Source organism: Filicampus tigris, chromosome 10 (genome assembly GCF_054856515.1).
Source record: "Filicampus tigris isolate MCC_2025a chromosome 10, RoL_Ftig_1.0, whole genome shotgun sequence".
Lineage (NCBI taxonomy): Eukaryota > Metazoa > Chordata > Actinopteri > Syngnathiformes > Syngnathidae > Filicampus > Filicampus tigris.
Window position 1 is genome coordinate 20,344,568 of NC_141226.1, and position 20,721 is coordinate 20,365,288.

Consider the following 20,721-nt stretch of genomic DNA (forward strand, 5'->3'; position numbering starts at 1 on the left):
TCTTGTCACTGGAGAAAATAAAGATTTTATTTCATTTCTTAAAGCGTGGTAATCATTTTGTCCTTCATTGAAGCCCTACATAATGCTTGCTCAGGCGAAGTGATGCTCAAGATTGTCATGAGAACATGGTGAAGTGTCTCTGTACATCCGTCACATTTGTCGGCTTACTACTGTTTGCGGCAAACCCGACAACGGCCGATTATGCTTTCTCGAGAAGGCCCCTTCACCGTCTTGGGAACGGGTTTACTGTTGAAAAAGAAGCGCAGACATACGTGAGGGATCAGATGTGAATTTCATCCATATTCAAACGTACCTGAACATGTCAGGGTGGAGTGAGGCCAGCCAGTAGCTGTACGAATCCGGGTAGTAGTTGCACGTCCCCCTGCCGTGACACTCTATGAATGGCACTTGGCGGAAATGTTCAAGGCACGAGCCGGGAGACACCAGTGGCTGGGAAGAGCCTTCTGCACCAGCACCTGTTTGCTTGTTGGTTAAAGGTCGAAAGGAGACAATTGCATCAAACACCGAGAATACGACAACGACAGCATCCCTTGTCATAAATTGTTACCATGACAAATGAATAGCCACTCCAGAGAGACTCCCAGCCTCTGGGACATTCTGGTATCAGAGTTGTCTGACTGTGGACAGCTATGACATTAGAGGTAGTTTCACACACCGCGCACCTAAGACAAAAGTAACGACAGGTTCACATATTCGGTTTTGCCAGGTCATGGAAAAAAAATACAACAAGTATAGGATATCTATCCATTTTCTCTTCCGCGTATCCTGTTCTAGGTCTCAACAGGAGCTGGGATCTTATCCCAGGTTATTACACACTGGAGAAGAGTTCACAATGTAGGACGTATTAGTGTTGATCCCACTACGGTTGCATAAAAGTCAACTAGTCCAACGACTACACAAATATGAAGAGGACTACAGTGGTGGCTATTTTCTACTTTGGAAGACGTCCCACACTCATTAACATATGCAAGAAAAAAAATCAGGTTTATACCATTTTTCACAACAAAATGGATTGAAGATTAGCAGGAACAAGATAGAAGGGATGGCTTTGAACACATCAGCAAATCAAGGGAATGGAGAAGACAGAGCAACAACAGAGGAATTTTACCTACCAGGGGTAAATTGTAAGGACTGATGGTACAACGGACAAAGGCATATTGGCTCTGCAAAGCCAGAGGTGTTTTTAAAGTAATAATCGACATCACACCAGTATGGTACTCAAGCAAATCTTCAGTCAGAAAGTGACTTTCAGGAAATGTCAATGTTTGGCACAAGATTCCTAAGATTTATGGGAACATTTTGGTCAACAAAAATCACCAATGAAGAACGTCTTAATCGAATGCAGACAATAATCAGTGGAGACAAATTTGCTGAGAAGCAAGTAGACACGGATAAGACACCCGCAAAGAAGAGAGTAACACCACATCTCAAAGCGTTAATACACTGGAAACCTGCGGAAAGAGGAAAAGAGGACGACCAAAGAATTCCTGGCAGAGAACAATAGAAGGAGAAACTTTAAAAAAATATGGGCAGTCATCCAAAGACAGACCCAAGACATTCATTGTCCTTTTTTTTAGTAGACAAGCCAGGCACTCAGAAGCGAAGCAAGCAACTAAAGCCATGTTGACTACATGAAATACAGCAACTTTTACAACTACATGACCGGTTTTACCAATGCTTGAGTATATTCACAAACACAGCGCTCCAGTCCAACCTGCTGATGTGGGAGGACAGTCGCTCCCCCGTCATGGCAACCATGGAGGGAAGCATTGGCGCATCGGTGGACAGCCAGTAGGAGTAGTCGTTACGAGAAGCATAGCGGCAATTTGCCTCCGTGTCGCAGAAGAGGAAGGGCATGGGGGAGAATCGAGGTAGACAGCTTCCTGAGGTCCCTGAGATTCAGTCGGAAATGTTCAAACAAAAGGTGAATTGTGGTATCGAGGAAGGCTTCTGGAGTTTGAAGTGTTCTCTTACCAAGGTCTTGACCATGAGCGCGCTCATTTCCATTAATGAAGAGGAAAGAGTAGCCGAAGTAAATAAGGGTGGTGCCTTCAGGGCACTCGGGCACATGAGTACTCTGACTGTGTCGTGCTATCAGGAAACTGGTCACATAACCGTATCCACTTTCTCCTGGCAAGCCCATTTGGCCCTTGTTGCCTGGATTTCCAGGGCTTCCTGGTAGACCTGAAAAGGGGAAAGGTAAAAACTACTACCTGAACTGTCCAACAATAAACGTATTATATATGCTTATCCTGTCAGAGTTGCAGGAAACTGGAGCTTTACCAGCTGACATTGGACACACCTGGCAAACCTGATGCTCCTTTGTCTCCCTTGTGACCGGTAAATCCAGGTGGTCCCACTGGGTTTGAACCTCGGACTCCTTTGATACCCGGGGGACCTTTTAAACATAATATATAAAGTCACAATAGACTATCAAGTGTGCATGTTACACAGTAATATGCATACTGTAGTTTACAGTGAGTCTAAACTTTGGACCTGATTGTCCTGCTGGTCCTGCTGGTCCACTGTTCCCAGGAGGGCCAGGGTTTCCGGGAGGACCAGGTAAGCCTGGGGGTCCTGGTTCATATATCACCCTTCCATATCCTGGTTCACCTTTGATGCCTGAAGAAAAAAGAAAAGAAGTAAAATAGTGATGTGGAGTCTGGATTTTGCGTTTCAAATAGTATGCTCACCAGGTTGTCCTGGAAATCCCTTTGACCCAGGTGGACCCGGTGGGCCTGGTATGTTTCCGTGGTCTCCCTTGTCACCTGAAAAAAAGCCAGTTAGGACTGTTGACACTTTTTTGAATGACACATCGTTAAAACTCTTACCAGGGTACCCATTGTTTCCAGGAAGACCAGAATCACCTCTTGATCCTGGATTTCCAGGAAGACCTCTTGGACCCTGGGGAAGTAATCAATCAAAACCCCCTTACGTACTCATGTTCCCCAAGCCCAAACAGGATTCAAATGCCATACAAATCAGAATAATGAAAACGTATCATTCCTCGTTTAGGAAGTTAAAGGAGTCAACATACAGGTGGACCAGGATTGCCTGGATCTCCTGGCAGTCCAGTGTAACCTGGTCTCCCTGTAGGGCCTGGGTCCCCTCTGTTCCCTTTCAGTCCAGGTTCAGGTGGGCCTGGAGGTCCAGGTGGACCAGGATAACCTTTGACCAACAAAAGCAGAGTTTGATGATTACTGTGTTTGCGACAATAAATTTGAGTCACTTAATTTGGGAAGAAATGTTGTTCTCACCTGGGCTACCCAGACTGCCATCAAGTCCACGGTCTCCTTTTGCCCCGGGGAAACATGTCCCATCTCCTCCCGGCCGTCCTCTGGGACCGGAGACCCCTCGTAGTCCAGGAGGTCCTCTGTCGCCGCTTAATCCAGGAATTCCTGAACTTGTCGGGCCAGGTGAACCAGGATTCCCAGGAGGACCTAGAGAAGAGGAAGAAGAGTTTTTTAATTCAATCGTCATGTATGTACCCATTTACCAAATCAAGTCACACTTTTGCCATTTTCAAAGTTTACTGCTACCTACTATCTCATTGTGTACATCTCTTTCAAATCATCTGCATATTTTCTGAATGAGTCAAGTGGAAGGAAAATAAGAAAAGTGAGATATCCGGGAAGTCTAAGACTCACCTGGCTGACCTGGGTCACCACGGCGACCAGGTGGTCCTAATATCACATCTGTATACAAGGAGGAATATGAACGTTTTAATTACATGCAACCAATGTTCAACATATTAACAGAACAAATTATTGAATAGGTTTGTGACAAATAAAATCAGCCCTGGATTTTTACTTTTATTTTAAGCATACATTAATTAAGTCTCAATACCACCTGTATAAATATGGTCACACATTGTCCACTCATAAATAATGGAAAACACGTCATTTAATAAAACACACAAAAAATCTAGTTACCTGACCTCTGAAACAAGAGAAATAATTCAAGGGGCTGGTAAACTACATCCATATTTGGACTTCCTTAATGGAGCGTTTCGCGTGTCGCCTGCAGCGTCTTGTCAGTGCTGAGTGTGAGTGAGTGTATGTGTATCAATAATGGGAATGGTGTGGTGTCCTGTTTGTAGATTAAAATGCGATGGAACTGAAGAGGAATGAGTGTAGAAATATAATGTGTGTGCGTGAGAAGTGCGCAATTGCTCATGCACGCAGCTGCATGCAACACAAAGAAAGTATAATTTGACAAACACACATTTTCCAATGCCTGTCGAAATTACAGCACTTTCTAAGGAATACACAATGACACAATGTCCTGTCCCTCACTTGTATCTCCTTTGTCCCCTGGTGGGCCAGGGATGCCATCCTGTCCCTGGTTGCCTTTGGGACCTTGAGGACCAAAACCACCCGGTGGGCCTTCGGTACCTTAAAACCATGAAAAACAAAAGATGATAATATTGGATGTAATACAGACTCATTTAGTGACATTCTTCAGTACTAAGATATTTCAAGGACTTTGCCTGGTGGTCCATTTGGTCCTCGCCGTCCTTTGCTTCCTTGAGGTCCATCTGAACCTTTTGGTCCTTGATATCCAGGTGAACCTAGAATAAATAAGGTAGACCATTATGAGCAAGTAAAGGACATAAAGGCCCTCATACTAAATTGCCAGTCGTCAACACCGTTTTGTCCAGTGGGTCCTGGTTCTCCTTTGCATCCATTAAATCCTGGTAAACCCTGTTCTCCAACAACACCAGGCTGTCCTTTTTCACCCTTCATTGTTTGTGTGTTGCTTAATCCCGGTTCCCCCTGAAGACAATGAACAACCATTATTTCTTACTGACATGTGCATTTGACTCTGGACAAATAGTCTACTGTATGATTTTTTTTTCACCTTTTGTCCAATCGGCCCAGGTGGGCCATACCCATTATAGTTTGGTTCTCCCTTTTCTCCTTTGTAACCCCTTGGACCTGGTGCCCCATTTGTGCCAGGCCCTCCAGGGATTCCCTGGTCGCCTTTTAGTCCTTTTAATCCTATTTGAGCATTATAGTGAGTTAACAAAAGTAAAGATCTACAGCATATATGAACACTTAGTATTAGATGTACCCGATTAGGTATTGAATGAGAGCTCAAAAACACAGTTTATATTTACCAGGATTTCCTTGGTTTCCTGGATCTCCTGGAATCCCAACAGATCCAGGGCTTCCTTTCAAGAATCCTGGAATACCTGGGTCACCTGCTGGACCTGGACAGAACACATAACCATTTGAAAATGAGTATTGTAGTCATGTTTGTGCGCATTGAACATGCAAAACATATGCACCTCTTTCCCCAGGTCTCCCTGGTGCGCCCATATTTCCCCTTCGTCCTTTTGCTCCAATACTTCCAGTATCTCCCCAGGGACCAACTAATCCAGGGTGACCTGATACAGTACAGTTAAAACAGAGTTACAACATATGCAGATAAACATCAAATGTCACACAAATACATACAGTAATTTTTTGGTAAATGATGTCACCTGGTGGGCCAGGCTCTCCTGGGACACCAATAACCTCTAAAGGTAATGGAGGTGAAGCGCCTGGGGGACCTCTAGGTCCTGGGTCTCCAGTCATTCCTGGAGGACCCCAGGCACCTTTGTTTCCACAACGACCAGGATCACCTGTAAACAATCCATCAAAAAAGCTGTAAAATGATTTAAAAGAACTGTATGTAAACTGTAAAGTTACTGATGGTGTGACACTTGATTTGCCTGACTTCCTTGTAAGCAGAATGGGTTCAATTCCAACTCAATGGCAAAGAGAATGTGAGTGTGAACGGTAGTCTGTCTCTATATGCGCCTTATGATTGACTGGTGACCAGTCATTGTGTAGTTTGCCTTTCATCCTTGCCTTACCAATGGATGGATAGACCAATCGATATAAATTATATTAATTCATCCATCCACAAATTTTTCTCCACTTTTTCTGTTCAGCATCCAGGTGAGCTGGATCTTATCCCAGCTGACTGTGGGTGAGAGATTGGATACACCCTCAACAGGTTATACAGCAATTCGTACTGAACTATACTACACTATCAGTGACCTAAATTAATTCAACTCCCCTGAAGGTGCCAGGTCGAGCTGTTTGTCAAGTCCAGTTAAGTCACGTTCATTTGTATACCAATTTGGCCTGGTGGTCCTATATTTCCAGGCAATCCTTGTGGTCCGAATCCTGTCAAGCCATCTGGTCCAGGGTCTCCTCTCATTCCTGAGAAAACCCAAGTGGATTAAAAGTGATCCAAAGTAAATTCTTCTAAGAGTTCGTAATGTTGGTATAAAATACCATCGTACCTGGGAAGCCCGGTAGCCCATTTTGTCCCTTAATTCCTTTTAGTCCAGTCACCCCATGGGGACCTGGTACAGTTGGCCCGCGATAACCAGGCTCACCTGTATGACCAGGCTCACCAAACCCAGGGAATCCCCTGTTACCCTTTTCACCTGGCAGCCCATCGGGTCCTAGGACGAGGGAGGTGAAGAGACTGAACGCAATGATGATCAGGTGAACACCGAAGTATTGTAATGGTATAATAAAGAAAAAACAGCAACTTGTGAGATACTTCCTTAGAGTGTCTCTTTGGGAGAAGGACATTTACCTGGCAGTCCTGGATTGCCATCTAGTCCCGGTAGCCCCGCTGGTCCAGCAAGACATGCACATGAGGCTTTAGTACCCGAAGGTCCCGGTTGTCCAATTTCCCCTTTATTTCCTGAATGTAACATGGAAGCAGCAGATAGTTGAGGTTGTGTTGTTTTGGATTTGCTCCTCATTTTTATGTGGAACAGTCTGTGACAACCTTTTTCTCCTTGTGACCCTGGATGTCCTGGTAATCCCGGGTTCCCCAGTGAGCCTGGTATTCCAGGTTCTCCTCCAGGACCTTGAGCCCCATCATTTCCAGGAAGGCCTGGTAAGCCTTTGGGTCCCGGTTGTCCATAACCACCATCACCCTGAACATGACATTGGAAAAGAAATTGACGCTTAATCCACTTTGTGTTAATACAGTCTACAGTATATGTTCAGACTGCTTTTGTTATTGACCTTCATTCCTGGAGGACCAGGAGGACCTTTCGGACCTGGCAGACCAGGATAACCGATACTTGTGGGACCTGGGAGACCTGGCAACCCCTTGTCACCTATATACACATACAGTACCTTTAGTTCAGTACTGATGCAGCCCAACACATGACTGTGTTAGGTGGCAAAATAGTGGTGTGTACAGTGTAGACAACCTTTCTCTCCTGGGGACCCTGGTAGTTCAGGATATGATTCATCACTTCTTTCCCCTTTTTGTCCTGGTGAGCCTGGTCTGCCTATGAAACCCGGAAGGCCTGGAACACCTGGAAATGGGGTTGTCTTAGTGACACTTTCATCAGATACTGCATATTACTGGATACAAACTTGTAGATTACCTGGCCTTCCTGGTAATCCTGGTTGACCTTGAAACCCAGGTGGTCCAGGAAAACCTTTTGCATGACTGTGGCCTAGTTCACCTTTTTGGCCTGTCATGGTAGGATAGCAGAAGAGATATGGTGATAATGTCTGTGTGCCTGTCGTTCAGATTTCTGCAGTATATCTAAATGTTTATACACCTGGAATTCCAGGTGGTCCACGAAACCCGGGTACTCCCAAATGTCCCTTAGTTCCTAGAGGTCCAGCAGGCCCATATCCCACTGCCCCAGGGTATCCTTGTGGTCCTGGCCTGCCCGAAACTCCTGGTGGACCTGGAAAACCTTTATCACCGTCTCTGCTAAACTAAAGGGTTGATAAAGAACCTTGTTGTGAAAGCGATTGACATTGCAGGTTATTATTAGTGTAACAAAAAACACCGGAAAAGTTTCCAGGTCAAAATGTTCTCACCGAATCCCCTGGAGGGCCTTGGACACCTTTGAGACCTTGCAATCCTGGAGACCCAGGGTAGCCATCCTCTCCAGGTCTGCCAGCATATCCCGTGTCTCCTTTCTCTCCTTTTACACCTGGTCTGAAATCGGAATATGGGTCTCCCTTTTGTCCAGCGAAGCCTGGAACACCTGGTATACCAGTAAGACCCTTGGCAGAGGAATAGCAATGATAACGCAACATTAAAAAAATGAAATTCAACCCCCCCCCCTTTTTTAAAAAACAATAAATAAACACAGATACAACTTTTCTTACCGGACTTCCAGGCAAGCCCCGACTCCCTGGGACACCTGGGTCACCTCTAGCTCCTGGTCCTTGATTAAATCCTGAGCAATATACATACAGTAAGTACAATGTAGAGAAAGGTGAATATAATGTAGGATTATGTTCTATACTCATATGGTTCAGGTTGGAGATGGGCGTGAAAAGTGGTTGATCGATGAACTGATTATTAGGAATTTGGTTGTATTTTACTGATTGTTGATTGAGGCAAAATGAAGGACATGATTGGCTGCAATCAGCAGAGGTTCAGTATCAACATAGTTGTCAGTCTAAAGAAGAGCAACATAATGTCTGCTATGGAAGTTGAGCCACATGGATGCGATGGCGACTCCAACGCAACAATGTCACTTGTTAAAAATAATTTAAAAAGTAACAAATCAAGTCAAGTCAAATTTATTTATATAGCCCTTAATCAGAGGAAAGTCTCAAAGGGCTTCACATATGCACCAGATCATATACACGACATCCCCTGATTTTAACCCCCAGGAGGGCACGGAAAAACTCAAAAGGGAGAAGTGTATATTTTCCTTTAAGATCTTTGAGCCAACCAACTTCATGCTCCTGCTACATTTTAGACATGTGCAATAAAGATAACGCAGGAGTGGTACTAGTAGGTTGAGAGTTCTCGAACAATGTCTCTTTGGTGCTCTTCAGTGGAAGGATCAGCTCAGGACTTCAAAAACAGGAGACTGAGGCGCTCAAAGTAGTTCTAGATAAAAAGGCATTTCTTTTAACATGGCCAGTTGATACTTTTGATACTTTTACCTGGCAATCCTTGTGGACCTGGTGGACCTGGTGGGCCTGGTACTCTTTCTCTTGTACACTCGGTGCAGAGATTGCCTTTTTCCCCTATGTAAAGCAGCCATGGGGATATATTGAAAACGTGCTTTTTGCATAATGTTAAATTCACTTCTTTAGTCAGACTATTGTGAACTATGATGGTCATTTTGACACATAAGTGACCATCAGCAAATCAATTTAAGAGATGGAGTTTCCAGATCAAAAGAGATTCAGCAGTGCTTTTCCCCACCTTTCATTCCATACACCCCGTCATATCCCACTGGCCCAGGCAGACCCCTGACACCTTTCATTCCCAGCAGACCTTTGAGTATCGTCTTATCTACAGGCAACAACAAGAAGACTTAACACATGAAATTAATGTTCAATAATACAGTTGATTAACTCATTCACTGCCAGGCATTTTCAGTCCGTCTTTTACCCGAATGTTTGAAAAAAATTGAAAAAAATATAAATACGTTTTTGTGATTGAATGCCTGGGCTGTGAAAAGACAAATACATTTGTCCATGGCAGTGAATGAGTTAATGGCACTTATCCATTTTCTAAGTTTTAATCACATCCACATGTAAATTACAATGCATTCTATGGGGTGTAACATCTGTCTGCTTGTGCGATAAATGCTCTCTGCTGATAGCAGATGATGCTAAAAAGAGAGATGAGAGATAATTCTTTCACATAAGTGCCATAAACACGATGAAGCAAAAATAATATTTAGTCCGTTTTTTAATCCTCTTGTTTGTAAGGTTTGTCAAGAAACAGGTCGAGCGGCTGGAATGAAACATTATAAGGAACGTGTTACTAGTGCATACTGTCTTTTCATCAGAGGAAAAGTGCTCGGAATGATGTAGTGCACTTATACACCACACCAAATTACAATAATAAACATTGAGAAGCACAATTCAGCATTGTTCATGTTTTAAAGCAGAATGCTGGTACAGTGTTGGTTTTGTGTAGACTGTGTACACTTTCCACAAAAAAATTGTGATATTCATTCTGCTTTCAGGGAAATTTCAGCAAGAGCCTAAAGGACTATAACCTTTACAGGTGAACCTAACCTACAGTAGGTAGTAAAAATGTGTAAATTTGGCCATCCAAAATTGTAGAGTAGGTCAAATTAAGCAAACATGTAAAGCTTAGAGCTATAGTGCATTTTAGATTCATCGAGAAAATGTCACCCGAAAGTCGACCATCTCGAACATTTTGTGTGTAGTTTAGTGTATAATGTTAAGATACTAACAATGGACAAAATTGTGGTGACATTTACCATGACCATTTTAAAAAACAGCTTCACATACTTTTGTCTTCAGAGGGTCCAGGTGGGCCTTGATCCCCTGGGGGTCCCTGTTCACCAGGATCCCCTTCTGGACCAGGGGGTCCTGGATAATATTCACCTGGGTCGCCAGGATCTCCTTTGGGACCCTGAGGACCATCACGACCTCGTGGTCCTTGTCGATCAGATGAATCTCCTGTATGAAAATGCAGTAGGTGGCGATTAGGAATGTGTAGGTACGCAGATGTGGCCCACAATATGTGCGAAGGTTTTGGAACACAACCCCTAGATAACCACTTAAGAGTCACTGCAAAAGGCAGGTCTACTATATTTCCCTAGATTTTCACTTCCTGTTGCCAGGTGGCCCAAAACCTTTGCATTTTAACTCGGTTGACTGGTAAACACCTGGCGGCCCATCAAGTCCAGGAAACCCCACAATGCCTGAAAAAATAAAACATCACTTTTCACCTTTCATAACAAGTTAGCCTTTTGCAGGTACATTGCTGTATGGTCATTCACCTTGGCGTCCCGCAAGTCCAGATAGGCCCGGATCACCTGGCTCTCCAATGTTTCCTTTCAGCAGGACATCCACAGGTGCCACTATCTGCAAAGAAATAATCATTTTAAAACACATTACTTAGCAGGCGCACAGCTCTCATTAGTTCTTGATGAACCTTAAAGCGGACATATTACGGGAAATGAACTTTTTAATGACTTCTATAACAAACAGTTCGGTCTTTGGGATGCATCAAGTGTGAAATTAAACAACCAAGCAAAGTCTTTTAGCTGCCTCGCTGAGCAAGCTGTACGAGCGGGGCTTATTTATCTAATAACCGCACGGCAGTTAGTTTCTCTGCCCACGATCAGATTTGCTAGGCTGGCTGAAGATCCAGAGCCACTTTCAAGCGACAAATGGCCTATACTGTCCGAAACACTATAATGACACCCCTGCTGTTATGTCAAAGGCAAAAGCAATTCGTTTTTTTGGATACACATATTAGTGTTAGCTTCTTATAACGGGGAACGTCCTTGATTGCTTCGTGAAGTTGTACGACATGATAGGAGGTATTTGTATTGGTGATGTACCACATTTACAGGTTCAAGTATGAAATGGTGCTGTTATGTTACAAAAGGTCCTTTATATTCTTTATTGTTCTTGCTCCCCCCTAAACTTTGGGCTCTGCTCCGACAAGTAGAAGCTACGGTATAGTAGTAACAATGTTCACGTTAAATGTGATTCCCCACACATCTGCCACCATTCTAAAGTGCCTCTGATTAACCACAAATAAAGTTCAGTTGGTCTAGTAGGCTTTTTCAGATTTTTTTCCAGCTTTCTAGCACAAGCCTCAATATAAGAACTGAACTGTATTCACGATTAAACAGAGGCACATTTAATGACGGCAGCTGTGTGCTGACTCCCATTTAACACGAATTTGAATGTGATTGGTTAATTCTGAACACAGCCACATCCCAGTTTTAAGAGGGGGTGCACCGCTACCACATTGTTTCAGTAATTTATTTTTATCCCTCCCTTGAGTTGTTCAGCTTTTAGGTCATGATTATGGTGGGAATAATTCTTAAATTATATCTCTCTCTTTTTTTTTTAATATATATCACACACACCTGCCATTTGATCACGGGTGTGTAGACATTTTAAAATCCACAGTACATACCGTTACAACACTTGCAAACTGTTTGAAATTGACAATACAGTGCGTAGTATGTCAATAAATTAGAAAGATACATTTACTTTTATTTCCGCAGGTGGACCAGGTTGACCTCGATCCCCCTTTGCACCCTAAAAAAACAGAGCACGGAGTCGTAGATTTTAATAAAAGATGGCAACCCATTAGAAAAATACAGTTATATGAGGACATTAAGTAATTACTGACCGTTCCTCCCGTTGTTCCTGGATATCCTGGATCACCTCTAGGACCAGGCCTTCCCTAAACACAACGATACGTTACAATCAACTCAATAACACCACTATGTGCAAACAGCATCCCTACCATAATTCCTGCTTGTCCGGGGTCGCCATCCTTCCCCATCTTTCCCTGCAAGGGCAATTAAGTCCAGTGAGGACATTGGGTCCATGCATTCAATCAGTAGCTTGTGTTTGCTCGAAAGAGAACAGTCGACACGGCGCCGCCGGCATGCATTCATTTATTTTCCCATTAAAGTTCTTTTTGGTCCGGACACATTACATGCCAGTCATCATAAACGCAATAACCGCTTGCGACTGAGGAGGACCTCTGTTGCATTATTCACCAAGTCTGCCGCGGAGGAGGTGCATGGCCTCAACAATATTACAGTGAACACATTCTTGTTCACGTTCACAGAGGTCACGCCCTTCAAAGACAATTCATTCGCAATAAGAATATTTCAGTCCTATGGTCGTTCAATGACACATGACACATTCTATTGAATAAAGAGTGACATAGCCCATTTATTTTAGTGCTGCACATTACTGCCCTCTGCTGTCATATACTGTATTTTTAAATGTATATACTGTATGTAGATGAGATATACTGTGCACATTACTTACTTCTGGACCCTCTTGGCCTCTGTCTCCCTTTGCTCCTTTTGTGGGGTAGCCGTCACCAGGGTCTCCCTGAAGAGAAAATAGCATGCACGTAAATTTAATAATGAAGTTAACATAATATATATATATATATAAATAAATGTCAGATGAGTGGCGGAACTTACTTGAGGACCTTTGCAGCCTTTTTCTCCGATATCTCCTAGGTTTCCTTTTTCACCCTGACAACCAAGTCACATTAATACTACGTTATTTCCCTTAAAAAGCATGCCAATATGACTTATTTTCTTTGTAGTTCTGCACCAAGCAGTAAGTAATACATATGTAAATATTTGCAAGCTACTAATGTCTACTGTGACACGTGCACTGACTTTTGCTTACTCACCTTTAACACAAGACTCTCAGTGAAATACTCTCTAATCTGACCCGGTGATCCAGGTGGACCCGGAGCGCCTTGTCTCCCCTACATGAATGGACACATATTACTCATGAATGGCAAGTCCAATCCAACATATTATATTAAAAAAAAAAAATCATCACATAGTAAATATTAAATAATTGATGATTTTAAATGCTCTGTTTCAGCAATGGGCAAATTAGATGATTCAGGTGGGCACAATTTGTCATCAGTTCTACTCGGGGTGCCCCATAGGACCATGCACTTCCTAAACAGATATCTGATAAAAAAAAAAGAAAAAACCCTACTTTGAATATGGACAAAATATGTGCACATCTGTTTTTTAGCGAACCAATGTCTGAATATTTTGATACAGTATATTTAATGCTCAGTGCACTTAAAATATCTAAAATATCTAGCCTTCAGCAAAAAAGGGTTTGCGCAATCAAAAATTAACCACATAGCCTACTGGGATTTTTTCCCCCAGTGCTGCATAAAAATGACCATTCAAGGGCGGCGCAAAGCAGTTGAACAGCAAAGCAAAATTGATTTTTTTTTTTTTCACTAAAACGAACTCACTGACTCCTGCACGAAAATCCTAATCAGACCCAAAAGAATTAGGATTACTAAAGTTGCAAAAAAATAAAAATAAAAATTGTGAAAATGCCACCAGTTGCCCATGCCTGCTCTATTTAATTAAGACATGACATAACATGACATGACAATAATGATAAAATACTTGGATCTATTTAATAATGAATGACCTTTGGCCCAGCCGGTCCTGGGATACCAAAGCCTCCTTGACCCTAAAAGATAAAAAACAAAAATCTCAGTATTCACCCATCAAATTTTTTTGCCAGAAATATTCAATATTACCTTCGATCCTGGTTTCCCTGCGGGGCCTGGAAGCCCCTGTTGATAAAAGATCATAAATGTAAATTTACAATCCAGAATGTTTTCATCGTGCACAACGCAACCATTTTACTCACATCAGGGCCATGTTGTCCCGGGTCTCCCTGTGGCCCAGGTTTTCCCCGGAAACCTGGCTCTCCCTAAGATATTTATTCCCAACATAAGAATACATCCGTTTGGCCAAATTGTTCATATTGTGATTTTGCATTTAAACACCCTGGAACGTTTTTAATTTGGAAGATTGCCTTGTACAAGGAAAATATTTACCGGTTCTCCGGTTCTCCCTGGAAGTCCTTGTGGTCCCTGAATTGCACCAACTGATACTGCAGAGTGACCCTGTGAGAAAGGCCCAAAAGGTTGTTTTGAAGATGGTTTTTTTTCATGTTTTTATTAAACATCCACAAAACAAATCAACACAAGAAAGGCTGAAAAAATAAAGTAAAAACAAAACGAATGAAAGGCAGCAGATGATTTTATTCTTCGACACAAATGTACTGTACGTGTTCAAAAGGAGAATACCAGTATTGAGTCTTAGTAAAATTCTCTGGTACTGTACGCACCGATACACCAATGTTTTGACATACACCTTCTGAATAGGATCCACGTCATCAGTGTGTGTGCATAGACACAGATGATAACACTAAAACAGACTTAGAAATAATTTATAAAGGGAAAGTTGTAATGTTCTGTAGATATAGTGTGGCTGTAAATTTGTGAGAATAAAACAATAATTGAAGGAGCTAAAAGTCACATTACATTAAAAATATTAATAATTTTATGGAGAAAAAATAAGTCTAAATGCGAGGAGATTTACGATGGCGGGATTTGATGATGACAATTTAGATTATGTAATATAAGACTAATTTCAGAATATGTAGGAGTTATATATATATATTATAGTATAGTATTTACTGTTTGTGGGAGTGACAACAGCTGTCTGGAAGTACTGATTCATATTTCTTTTATAGTTAATGTCTTCCTTCAGATGTGATTGAAGGGGTAATTCAGCTTCAGTAGTAGTAGCAAATTTCAATGCTAATATTGAAGCAAGCTATTGGTCCCACTTGAACGTGTTCCAAAATGAGCTCAGGGAGCTCGGGGAGGCTCACCTGTTAGTGCCGCGTCATGTTATTATAATTTCCATCTTTTTTGGTACATCAGGCAAGAGCCTGCCAACAAACTTCCAAAAGGGCACTCCTGGGCACTTTTGCACTTTTCCTAAATAAACACTTGTATAAAAAGTGCTTAGCAACTGACCTCAGCTGGCGCAGCATGCATTTTATTACCTTTGGTCCAGCAGGACCGGGAGGACCCTGCGAATTAAAAATTGAGAGTCAAGTTTAAATACTTAAATGCAGGCTTTGCTATGTTAAGGCAAATATGGTGTAATAAAAAACTCAAAATACAGGGGAACCTCTGAAGTCGGACAATTCATAATTTAACAGAAATTTGGGTGGGTGTGCAATACGTTGTTTATTTATATATGTATTTTATATTTTTGTCACAGGAGACATTTTTAAAATGTGATGCAACTACAGTACAGTGCCATTAACACTTGGATTGAATGATGATGATGACGGCGATTCTTTACAAATAACATCCTTCAAAACATTCATTTTTTATTCCTGGGGTGAGATTGACCACCAAAATAATCAATTGAAATCATCTTCTCCCATTAAAATGAATGGAAATGCCATTCATCCGTTCCAGCTTCCCCAAAAATAAATCAACATAATCTTTTGAAATGTAGGCGTACCACTGTTGGCCACAAGATGGTGGCATACTATTTTACACTGTGTAAATTTGAAAGAAGAAGATCCAAAGCAGGAAGTAGGCCAACAGTGTTTCGCCTACGTCTACAGAAAGCGACGGCTGTGGATTCATTTTCATGATTTACGTCTTTGGGCATGATTATTGATGTATATTCAGGGATGATAAGTTAAATTTGTTAGTTTAAAAAAATGGGATATTTACTGTCAACACAAACACAGCTATTGCTCTCGCTCAATATATTATACGCTTTTAAATGTGTTTGTATGATTTTTTCTTTTTTAATGGGAAGAAATGTTGAACAAATATGGACTTTGTTCGACTTCAGAGGTATCATTGGTGTATAAATTGCATCTTACAGGGAGTCCATCAAATCCAGGGGAGCCATTGACACCAGGAAGTCCATCTTCTCCCTAAAACAAAAATATTTTCAAATCCTTTTAAGCGACATACTAGAGCTTTTCAAATCATCCCCCAAGGCACATTTGTCACTTGCGTAATCATGCCAGTGCCTGAAATGTTAAAAGTGTGTTCACTCTGAACAGAGATGCAGAGTGACTGCAGGAGTCACAGAAAGGCAAAGAAGTGAACAGCCTAGAAATCATTGAAATAAAAAAAAAAAAATACTAAAGCTTATCATGCATTTTTGGTTCATCCAGACATTTCGGCCGAGTATCCCAAATATAATGCACGTGACCTGGTGATTTGTTTCCAAATACAACGGGGACAGCCTGACACCAAAAAACACTGGGCTGAATGTCAACAATTTTCACTATCATTCGGTTGAGTTTCATTTTCCTTTTCGGAGGATGTTATGTGAACATGAACGTGTGAACCACTTTCTCACATCTGTTCCATTGCAGCCCGGAGCCCCCGGTGGCCCAGGTGGGCCCTGCAGACCTGGAATGCCCTGTGAATGAAGACACACGCATAAACATACAATCAATCAGAGGACAAACACAGCAACACATGAGGTCAATAAACAAGAGTTAAAGTGCACCGGTAACCCGTGTGAGCCCGCAAATCCCTCTTTGCCTTCGGGACCCTGTAAGACACACCGCAAACATACATTAATGTGACTTATTTTAACTTTAAATGTCCAATAAACAGACACTAGGCTGTGTTGTGTTTTATTACCGGATTTCCTGCAGGCCCTACGCGTCCTGTAGGCCCAGTATTGCCCTGGCAAATACACAACACAATATTGATTCCCGCTATGGTCTTAATATACAATTAGAGGCTATGCTGTCCTATTGGTAGGATTGGAATTCAGATCATGTGTACCTTTGGTCCGTTTAGTCCAGCATGACCCTCACTTCCTTTGCGGCCTTCTGGCCCTGGAGGACCGATGCCTCCTAGAAGACCCCTGTCTCCCTGTGGGGGATATTTTTCAAATTGATCAACTTATTTACTCAAATGCTTTTCTTCAATCCAGAGTTCAACCATGCCTTTTGTCAAAAGCTTAAAAGGATTGTGAAGTGTTACAGAAAATGGACAAATGGATCCAAATGCGAGCTTTTATAGAAAAAGAATCTGGTCTCTCAAGACAAAGTTAAAAATAATGCAATATAATAAGCAGCTACGTATCAGCATATCATTTCCACGTTTTGGTCCAATTACCTTAAATGCTTTAAGTGAAAACAATAGCCGCTGTTGAAATGTGTTCTATAATCCATCTGGACTCTTACGACGTCTTATGTAAACGCAACAGTTAGCATACAATGATTAGCAAATATACCTCAATAAAATAGAATCTCTTAAAATGGAAGTCAACCCAAACATATTTTTTTTAAGAATATGTTTTATGAAGGCCCACTAGCTGTAACAAGGCAATATGATTACTAATATGAAACATGAGTTAAGCAGCAAAATCCACCTCTTTTTAGCCACCTCAGGGGGCGGCCTTTTTGTCACTTCTGTCGACTGAAAATGACATCACACCCCCCTCAGGGCTCAGATAACGACCAATCATAGCTCAGCTTCAGAAAACAGGTGAGCCGTGATTGGTCATTATTTGAGCCATGAGCAACTGTGATGTCATTTTCAGTCGACAGAAGTGACAAAATGGCCGCCCTCCGGGGATGGCTAAAACTGGTGGATTTTGCTGCTTTACTCATGTTTCATATTAGTAATCATATTGCCTTGTTACAACTAGTGGGCCTGCATAGAACATATTCTTGAAAAAAATCTGTTTGGGTTGACTTCACTTTAGGTATTATTTTAAACATTTTCATAATTTTTTTTTTGTCAGATTGTATTACCAGCTATGGGGGTGGTTCAATTTGGATCATTCTTCTATTCATTCAATTCAGATTCCGGTCTCGTTCATTTATGTCTGCCCTTGAGTACAAATGAATAATCTTAAATATTGCCAGTAACAGCTGTGGTTCTTAAATGTGGGTCATGTAAAGGGCTTTCGACCACAAAACTTTAGGTTATACTGTATATGTTTCCATCTGGTCCCTCTTAATAAGGTAGGAAGAAAGAATGTTGAGAAGCTAATTCCTGTTTGTGTGCGTGTGTGTGTGTGTGTGTATTGCATTGGGTTAAACATGCTTAAGAGAAGATGTAAAAAATGTAAGACTTGATAAAAAAAAAAGCGAAACTGTTATAACAGGTGGCAACACAGTTGCCGCTAGCACATTAAGTGTTCATGGAACAGTAAACACACTGAACAAAATTTTGTAAACAAAATAGCTATCGTAGGATTTTATTTTAAATGAATGGTGATATATCACTGCGATTGGCTGGCAACCAATTCGGGGTGTCCCCCGCCTACTGCCCGAAGACAGCTGGGATAGGCTCCAAGCACGCCCCGCGACCCTTGTGAGGATAAGCGGTATGGATAATGGATGGATGGATGGGTGATTTATCAAAGGATTTATTAGAGTATATTGAGAATGGCTAGTGACCGCTCCCGTGTTCAGTTTACCCATGAGGACAAGCGTTATAGAAAATGGTTGGATGGATTGTAGTTATGCTTTTTGGGGGGGACATTCTTTCACAATTCATAACAGTTCACAGGTGTCTTAATATAAGGCAGGGGTGTCAAACTTGTTTTTTTCACGGCCCTTATTTTTGTCATGATTATGTTCCCTCTCGGAGGGCCATGAACCCATGTAAATGTATTTTTATTGCTATATTACTACATACCGTACAAACAACAAATTGGTGGATAACTACTCCTGAAATCAGAGTCCAGAAAAAAAAAAAAAAAATCAAATATTGCCCAATTTATTTTAAAGTGAAGACAATTTGCAGTTTTGATGTTTTAGCAAATAACATGAAGTCGACAAATATGATTCGCCATCGCGGGCCACATAAAATGATGTGGCGGTCCAAATCTGGCTCCTGGGCCTTGAATTTGACACCTGTAATATAAGATGTCTGACTCTGTCAAAATACGCAAAGGATAACATACTTTTATAAGTATACATTATCCTTTGCGTGTACAGAATGTACACGCAATCCTTAAGTGTATGTACCGTACACTTAACACTAAAATGTGGTGGGGTTCATGGCTGGTGAGGCACTGACATTAGAGTCCAATCTACTCATTTTGATCGATAGTTCAGCTTTGAGAATGTTTTAAGATAATAGTTATTTTGGTTTTCATTTGGAGCAAAAGTTCACAATGCACTGAATGCAGTTCCCCTCCTTTTCATCACAGCAATTTTGTTGTATCTTCTTAAATACAAGACTGCAAATGCGCGGGAAGAAAACAGTCTAGTCCATTGGAGAAGAAGGGTGGGGGTATCGTGGAAACAATCATAATAAATTAAAAATTTCTCATGTGTGAATTAAGACCAAAACAATAATTGCATGAAATCTAAAAAAAAAAAAAAAAGAACTAATCAGTTATTCTGAGACATTTGGAGGTCCATGGAAATCTCGTTGCCCCAGGCAACTGCCTGAGTTTCCCTAATTGTAGTCCACCTCTGTGAGGCAAACCACTATCCTCCATGACACCATCAGTGACTTACCATGTACAACCCATACTAAACATACAAGAGATTCTTCACTCACCCTGTTGCCTTTGACTCCTTCACAATGACACGGTGACTTTCCTCTGCACACACACTGAAAGACATTACACAGTCAGGTGTCACACTTTCCTCTGCAAGCCCAAAATGCTCATATTGGTGATCAATACATCTGATTAGTTTTACTTGCTGCCTGTGACAGAATGTTTATGTGTTTGTGTACGAGTGTGCGTGGAGGGACGGCGGGAGGGAGGGATGGGATTTATGAGATCAATTTCTTCCAATAACAGCAGGCCACCAAATTACACGGCACACTCAGTGTTATGAGCCTGAACCTTCAGCATTTGCTCAACAGAATGGCACTTAACGGAGGCCAGCAAACCACTGTATGATCGTTATTATATGGCCACTGAAGCTACTGTGGATTCTACAAGCTAGAGCGGTGATTCCCGATTTAGTGTGTCATGACAGATCATCAGGTAAGAAAGTGTCCAAATTCGCTAATATTGTCTAAAAGTTACAAACGGTAAATGGTTTAAAATACTAGACTAGATTTTAGACTCGGTAACACCACGTCTAACTCGTGGCGCAGGTGGTGTAACGCCATTTTGGTGTATTTGATCGAGGCAGATTCTAAGTTAGGCGGACGTGTGTGGTGGATGTCGTCGAATTTCATTTATAGATATGACAGGAGTGTGGGACGATACTTCTGAAACATTGTACAAATAAATTAATTGAATGAATCATAATCATCATCATCATCTTAAAGATATGTTAATAGCACCCCTGTCACCATGGGCGGGGGGTGGTTGGGGGGGTTCCATATGGGCGCACGATCGTGCCCTTGGTATTT

General features: G+C 41.7%; 1 protein-coding gene across 1 annotated transcript in view; it reads right to left on the reverse strand.

The window, feature by feature from the left end:
• Positions 1-20,721, reverse strand: part of LOC147141250 (uncharacterized) — a 21,361-nt gene continuing 640 nt past the window's right edge. Inside the window, exons 2-52 of the mRNA XM_086042354.1 lie at positions 19,912-19,965; positions 17,170-17,259; positions 17,023-17,067; positions 16,886-16,930; positions 16,733-16,795; positions 16,245-16,298; positions 15,402-15,428; positions 14,383-14,451; positions 14,193-14,255; positions 14,080-14,115; positions 13,968-14,009; positions 13,192-13,269; positions 12,974-13,027; positions 12,813-12,878; positions 12,277-12,321; positions 12,160-12,213; positions 12,018-12,065; positions 10,787-10,871; positions 10,673-10,708; positions 10,293-10,463; positions 9,229-9,318; positions 8,964-9,047; positions 8,172-8,242; positions 7,878-8,066; positions 7,610-7,772; positions 7,430-7,519; positions 7,250-7,357; positions 7,059-7,153; positions 6,817-6,967; positions 6,619-6,729; positions 6,317-6,481; positions 6,147-6,233; positions 5,507-5,647; positions 5,312-5,410; positions 5,141-5,233; positions 4,882-5,021; positions 4,670-4,796; positions 4,511-4,591; positions 4,317-4,415; positions 3,669-3,716; positions 3,279-3,461; positions 3,059-3,189; positions 2,853-2,925; positions 2,715-2,789; positions 2,518-2,643; positions 2,324-2,419; positions 1,996-2,205; positions 1,736-1,913; positions 569-683; positions 314-483; positions 1-246 (exon numbers count right to left, since the gene is read on the reverse strand). Coding sequence (XP_085898480.1) covers positions 168-246; positions 314-483; positions 569-683; positions 1,736-1,913; positions 1,996-2,205; positions 2,324-2,419; positions 2,518-2,643; positions 2,715-2,789; positions 2,853-2,925; positions 3,059-3,189; positions 3,279-3,461; positions 3,669-3,716; positions 4,317-4,415; positions 4,511-4,591; positions 4,670-4,796; positions 4,882-5,021; positions 5,141-5,233; positions 5,312-5,410; positions 5,507-5,647; positions 6,147-6,233; positions 6,317-6,481; positions 6,619-6,729; positions 6,817-6,967; positions 7,059-7,153; positions 7,250-7,357; positions 7,430-7,519; positions 7,610-7,772; positions 7,878-8,066; positions 8,172-8,242; positions 8,964-9,047; positions 9,229-9,318; positions 10,293-10,463; positions 10,673-10,708; positions 10,787-10,871; positions 12,018-12,065; positions 12,160-12,213; positions 12,277-12,321; positions 12,813-12,878; positions 12,974-13,027; positions 13,192-13,269; positions 13,968-14,009; positions 14,080-14,115; positions 14,193-14,255; positions 14,383-14,451; positions 15,402-15,428; positions 16,245-16,298; positions 16,733-16,795; positions 16,886-16,930; positions 17,023-17,067; positions 17,170-17,259; positions 19,912-19,965 — 4,893 coding nt within the window. The 3' untranslated portion in view covers positions 1-167. The remainder of the gene's footprint in view (positions 247-313; positions 484-568; positions 684-1,735; positions 1,914-1,995; positions 2,206-2,323; positions 2,420-2,517; positions 2,644-2,714; positions 2,790-2,852; positions 2,926-3,058; positions 3,190-3,278; positions 3,462-3,668; positions 3,717-4,316; positions 4,416-4,510; positions 4,592-4,669; positions 4,797-4,881; positions 5,022-5,140; positions 5,234-5,311; positions 5,411-5,506; positions 5,648-6,146; positions 6,234-6,316; positions 6,482-6,618; positions 6,730-6,816; positions 6,968-7,058; positions 7,154-7,249; positions 7,358-7,429; positions 7,520-7,609; positions 7,773-7,877; positions 8,067-8,171; positions 8,243-8,963; positions 9,048-9,228; positions 9,319-10,292; positions 10,464-10,672; positions 10,709-10,786; positions 10,872-12,017; positions 12,066-12,159; positions 12,214-12,276; positions 12,322-12,812; positions 12,879-12,973; positions 13,028-13,191; positions 13,270-13,967; positions 14,010-14,079; positions 14,116-14,192; positions 14,256-14,382; positions 14,452-15,401; positions 15,429-16,244; positions 16,299-16,732; positions 16,796-16,885; positions 16,931-17,022; positions 17,068-17,169; positions 17,260-19,911; positions 19,966-20,721) is intronic.